Here is a 6,493-nt window from a genome sequence, read left to right as displayed (position 1 = left end):
CCCAGATGTAAGAACCGATCCCGGCGATCCTCGCAGTTTGTTTTTTTAGTTAAGATCAAAACAATTTGTTTAAAATTCTATTGTTTGCAATTCTAATTGCATCATCTCAAGCGCTGCTGTGCTTCTCACCTACATGGGATGCACGCCTGCCCCACGCTCCGATGTGTGAGCGTTTTGAGGAATGTAATGCTGAGAATGAGGGGAAAAATTAATAATTGCGTATTTTAAAGTGTATTACAAGCAGCTGATTTGTCAATATATGTGTATTTACGGTAATCTTAAAATAGTCCATAGAAGAATGACTTAGCAGTCCTTTAAGCAAGTGCTTCAAGTAAGTATCATAAATAAGTCTTACACTAAAGGGGTTTTGAGGCAGAGTTCCCAGATGGGGGAATCCTTACCTGAGACCGCGGGGACTTCGGCCATTTTCTCCCATTCACTCTATTGTTATTTCTGGCTGGGAATTGATTGTCATCGTAACAAAGACAGTCTTCGCAAATGTATATGTGGATAATAAGCAAAGTGAAATTAAATGCCGTATTTTAGTGCTTAGTGAAGTAAAACTAGGCAGTGCAATCCATACAGGTTTCAGTGTAGGACAGCGTTCAGCATCCTCGGTGCCTGCAGGTAATACTAGTTTTTGGCGTTCTGTAGGTGTTTGCAACTCTCAGGTTGTGTGGATGGGGCAGACTGTGGTTTATGGGTATCACCAGTAAATTAATACTAGTGCTGATGCAGACGTCCAAATAAAGGTGAACAATTTTGGTTTACCGCATTCTCAAAAGAGGTAGAGAATTTCTTGCTTTTCCCAGTTGATTTATATAAAAGATAAATTAAGTGGCATTCTCGCTTTGTGCACTTACACGGTTTAGTAATGACAAACCTTAGAGCCGGTACTTTTGGGTGATCTAAATACGAGTTAAATTTTGGTCAAACATTAAAATGTGATTGTGTTTAAGGTACAGCTCTGGGGTTTCGGTGAGTCATTGTCATGAGTGGGAGGGTAATGCAGGCTCTTTCAGTCTGGGTTTGTGTGTGTATATATGCCGCATCCACACTTTGGGTGGGTGCGTGTTGTGGGGCTGGGAGGGAGAAGAGGCAGAGGACGAAAGGCAAAGACCCTGTAATAGTCCTTTGGAAAATCCCATTTTGTCGGAATGTGGAACACGAAGGGGTTTTGCCTGTATTAGGTATTACAGTGCGTTTACCTGAAATCATCAAAGGTTATAAGTGTGTTTATGTCCACAGTGCATACCTGGCGGGTTTTGTAGTCGGTTGAGTTACAAGATACTGAACCACGTGTGCTCTGGATACGGTGGTGGAATAAATTTCTCATACGTGTGGGACTGTGACCGTTAAAACAATCATTACTGAAACCATATACCTTATTTCCTGTAACTAATAGCAGCTCTCTACCTATGGAATATATTAACAATTATTCCTTTGGTTTTGGATTGTTGCTCAACTATTTTGTTGGACAGATATTTAAACATGATCTATAATTTGTGTTGTCTGAATACATCAATGAACGGAGCTAATTAAGGCTCTCTGATGCGAGCTATGCTGATGTTTGTGAAACCACACTTCTGTTTATAAGACAGAGTGAACGTGTGTTCTTTAACAAATGATGGAAAATGATGGGTTTTCTCTACCTAGGTTGGTTAACGAAAATACTTTAGTTGGTGTTCACCTAGCGTTTAAAAAGAAGCCATGGTTTCTGTGGCTAGTTGAACAGTTAATTCTTCCGTGCCATTAAGAAAATATTTATTTATTACTCTGTATAGTACTCAGAATTTCTTTTAAAGGAAAATTATTGGGCCAAACAGCAGTGGCCCATTTAGGGACTCCACCACTTTCTATTCTTCCACAACATGCTTGCCGTGCGGTAGAGCTGAAGGAAATGATCAAAGTCCTGGATGAATGTCGCTGTGAGATGCTGGGCTTTGAGACAGCACCTAATTACCTACCTAAATTTCTCAGTAGTTTAATATACCTCTGTATTAGTCATGTCATTTTTCACACTCTGACCACTTGGGAGGATTTTCTTATTTCGGATAGTTTCTTATTAATATATATCCTGAAGAATGTGCTGCTACGTTTGGTATAGGCAGAGCAAATTTTCAAAGCAAAGAGTGCTGCAGCCCTGCGGATGGGGTTGAGCTGCTAGAGGAACACCCAGGATTGCTGGCTCCAGAGAGGAAGCACTGTAATGAGAAAGGGGAAGCAGTTCTGTTTTTCTAATATTTGTTGTTTTCTTTGAAATGGGGAAAAGAATACCTGGAGTGATTTATATTTAATTGAGGATTGCATTCCATCAGATACGGTGAATGTTCTCAGGCCATTTATCAGCTGTGTCTTTTCGAGACCTCTGAGGAGTCTATGGTACATATTTACCTTAACTTGGCTAGGTCAAGGGAAATAAAGCAAAAATAATAGATGTTATTTTTGTATGTGAACAAAACTGGAAGTCATGTGGGTGAAATATGAGGTAAACGACTGTGTTCTACCTCCTCTGTGCCTTTTTAAATACAAGAAATTATTAGTTATATATAATATAATTTCCTTTGCATTATCAGTGTATCTTTTTAAAACAGAAGATTTATTGGCTTTTTCATTGTTCCAGCTTAGTCAATCCCTGAAGTCAACGTGACATATATTGTGCTGCCATTATTCTTTAGTAGTTTCACATATAAGTAGCATCTCATGAAAAACAAAACTAGAACAAAACATGCCATAGTCGCTCCTTATGTAACATTTTTTCTAAATCAAATTTGATGTATATTGCTGGTAATGTATAAAGTTAATACGACACTAGAATCCTACAAGCGCTAGTGAGGATTTTAGTGAGCAGTACCTAAATTTTGGGGGAGCGAGAGTTTTGTAAGAAAGCCTTTGAGCTTCGGATCGTCTCTGAAAAATGTGTCACTGCTGGTTTTCACCCGCGTGTGCTGCTGCCGTGGGGTCTACAAGTGTTACTGCCAAGAATTAGGCAGCAAGAACCATCTAACACCCACTCCACGATGCATCCACAATTTCAACCCAGTTTCCCAATGTAAATAGCCAAAGGGAGTTTTATTGTGTGGCAATATTTGTGTAATATTTGCATAACGCGGTTTTATTAGCAGATCTAAAGGTAGGATAAAGGCAGAATAACCTAAATGTCAGGATCTTTAAGCAAGAAGGAAGCCTGAGAACTGAAAAAGCCTCTTACCGTCAGCACGTACAGTCATTCTCTGTCCCCATAAGGGACATACAGTGAAAACTGTTGCAAAATAAAACCAGAGAGCACATTGTCAATTCAGCTAAACCTAGCGATAAAACTGGTTTCAGAACTAGTCTGATGAAGTGCAATTTGATCAGATATTTCATGAACGAATTACTTTATTACTGATACCGCTAATGATTTGCAAATTAACTGCAACTCGTTCTCCCTGGGTGACTGCCTCAGTGGCATTTACCAACTTTTCACATACCCCTTTTTTTAGGGGCTGAATTTGCAAAACGCTTCCCTCTAGTTCTTTGAGTTAAATTTTTGGCGACATTTGATGACAAGCGTAGCATGATTAATTACAAATTGTTCTTTAGGTGAATAGTGCGTATTCTAAAACACAGCTTGTGTTTTTATAGCAGTTATTACCCTGCAGGCTCCAAAAGGGCTTTGGAGTAGAGAATATGATTTCGGTTACATCATTGTAAATTCAGAAAACATCAGTGATCTCAAAAGTGTGATTTTTGAAATTAGGTCAGTGGAAAAGAGATCAGAATCTGCTTTGCTACCTGAAAAGAAGCAAGCTCCAAAATGGAGTGAAGTCTCTGCTTCCAGAAGGCTATAATTTTTCTTTTGAAAGGAACATATTTATCCCAAAAAAATATTTATTTGAAACAGTAGGGGTGAGTGAATAATAGAGCAAATTATAACCTGAATCCAGGCTGGATTACGGCAAGAAAGTCAGAGCATGGAATACTTTTTCTCTTGCCAATCTGTAATGACCCAGGAGATCTACATCGCCATTTCAGTTTGCACCATGATGGGCCAATGACTCGAAGCTATCTAGAGCTTTCTTATATTTTGTCTTCCAATTAAATTTCTTAAGCGTTTGGATTTTTGTTGCTGGCTAGTTGATCTTTTGATAGCTACAATGCACTTGTAAGGTGTGTGTTTGTTTGTTTTTGTTTTGTTTTCTACCCTCTCATTACAGAATATATAATTTTTTTTTTTATCCTGAACTTGAATTTAACGAAATTTCAAGGTTGAGGTGATGATTGAGATTTTCTGGAGAGTATGTATTTCTCTGTTGAATTCTCACTTTTTGTCACCAGAGGCTTTGAGAAGATAAGGATTGCAGTCTGAAACCACTAGAAATTACGGGTCAGGAAATGAATGTACGGTCTTGCAATATACAGTATCAAACACGAAGCCCGAGCAAATTAGTTTAACGGAGAGTCCTTCCTTGTTACAGGGTATGTTGAGAAGGAAACCATCGGAGAGGCAGTCATGGATGGTGAATACCTTTCAGGGTTTTGTTTTCAGCTTTTGTGTGTGATGGTTTTGCTTGAAGCATTTGAAAAGCAGCTTTTCAGTACATGAGCCTGAGACTCATGAAAGAGGTGAGCAATAGTCACAGGGTTTTCATCTTTCCTTTCACTTTGGGCAGCACGTTTTGCATCCTGTTTGTGAGCAGCTCACTGGCTTCGCATCTGAGAGCTTCCTTAAGCCTGCGATACTGTTCTCTTCCAGCCATTTTGGAGTACTCAAAAAAAAACCAAACAAAAAAACCCAAACCAACATGGTTTATATCTCCTCTAGGGTCGGAACATGTCGCTCGGGTGGTGATCCCAGCTCCCAGCAATGCAGGAGAGAGTCCCGGGGAGATGCTCAGACTGCATCTCCCCAGGCTGCTTTCTGGCTTTAAGTCACTTACCCAAATCGCCACTATTTGAAACTGTTGGGGCTGAAGTGTGGTTGAATTGTTCTTTAGCTTTATCTACTGCCAGGAAAAGGGAGAAACTTGTGTAAAAATGAATAAACTACATTGTATGGACATATTCCCTAACATATGGAAGAATGATGTACCTAAGAGTGTGTAAAGTAAAGCTGGTTTTAAATCCTTGATTGAAAACAAAATAATAAATTCAAAATACTGTTGGTTTTTTTGAAGTCTTGCACATTTTGATCCATTTAAAAATTACAAATGGTATCTTTTAATGGTTAAAACTAAAGGGTGTGATAATTTTGTCATCATAATTGTTAAGTAGCCTTTTCTGAAGTAAACTCATTAATATAATATGAAGGATTAATTTCATGGAAAAAATGAAGACACTGTAAAGCTTTGCAATATGTTTTCCAATATCCTTTTCTTAAAATAAAACAAGGTGTATTTCTAAAGTAAAATATTTCTCTGTTGTCATTTTCAGAATCCAAACGGACCTGAAGTACTTGGAAAATGAGTGTTCTTCTCATTGAAGCCTTTTACGGTGGTTCCCACAAACAGCTGATGGATCTTCTCCAGGAAGAGCTACAAGACGACTGTGTCCTCTGTACGCTCCCTGCCAAGAAGTGGCATTGGAAAGCGCGGACTGCTGCTCTTTATTTCATGCAAACAGTGCCAGCAAGTACTAATTACAGGTAACCCAGGAATTGAGTAATTTCACAGCTCAAATTACAGAGAGGCCTTCAACCAGGTCTCTTGAGCTGAATCTTCAGCTATGTGCATGCAAATGTATATGCGCAAGCAAACGGAGACTTGCAATGGACAATACAAGTTTTTCTTCTTGCATTGACTTCTTGGGCTATAAACATGGGAAATTACCACCATGTTTTAGAGTTTCTTAGACTACTTTGTCCTGCATCGCTAGTCCTTGAAAGTCTCTGAGAGCGCAAGTGTATGGATACCTGTTTGTGTATAGATGTATACGTACATCTTAATTTTAAAATTATCAAGTGAATTCAGTAATACTGAAAGGTTTAAACTGTGCTTCACAGATTAGGTTGAAAGATGGCACAGATATGAACCCTTCAAGCTTCCTCCCTTGCGCTCCGATGTATCTATTAGCAACTCTGATTTATCAGAGTGTACTACTCGGGCTGACCTGGAGGATTAAGGGAGCAGTTTTATCTTAATGACGGTTCAGTTCTGTAATGTGCCAGCAACTGTGGATGTCAATTATGCATTTATGTAAGTGGCAAATTTCTATCAGCTAGAACTGGGACTGATAAAAGCAGACGATTTAGGTCAACAGATAGCTATCAAGTAGTGAGAATCAGTCACTACAGAACTAAGCTGCCTTTAAGCCCAGCGATTTTGCTTGGCCTACCTGATCAGTTGAGATGTGGTAAGATGATTGTATTGAGCAGTGACATACTGCATGGCACGGTGCGTGCTCTGCTCAGGGTGTGCAGCAGAGCGTCACGGCGTGGGTAGTAAATGAGCACTCGGTTGACTTTGCACCTTCGTGGAGAGAGGCCGTTCATGCACGGGGATGTTTTAGGATG

The 6,493-nt window shown here is 39.4% G+C and overlaps 1 protein-coding gene across 1 annotated transcript in view; it reads left to right on the top strand.

The window, feature by feature from the left end:
- Positions 1–6,493, top strand: part of GTDC1 (glycosyltransferase-like domain containing 1) — a 181,254-nt gene that overhangs the window by 46,890 nt on the left and 127,871 nt on the right. The window contains exon 2 of the mRNA XM_009319023.1: positions 5,416–5,626. Coding sequence (XP_009317298.1) covers positions 5,445–5,626 — 182 coding nt within the window. The 5' untranslated portion in view covers positions 5,416–5,444. The remainder of the gene's footprint in view (positions 1–5,415; positions 5,627–6,493) is intronic.

Source organism: Pygoscelis adeliae, unplaced genomic scaffold, assembly GCF_000699105.1.
Source record: "Pygoscelis adeliae isolate BGI_AS28 unplaced genomic scaffold, ASM69910v1 Scaffold222, whole genome shotgun sequence".
NCBI classification, from domain to species: domain Eukaryota; kingdom Metazoa; phylum Chordata; class Aves; order Sphenisciformes; family Spheniscidae; genus Pygoscelis; species Pygoscelis adeliae.
This window is presented reverse-complemented; position numbering and strand designations above follow the sequence as displayed.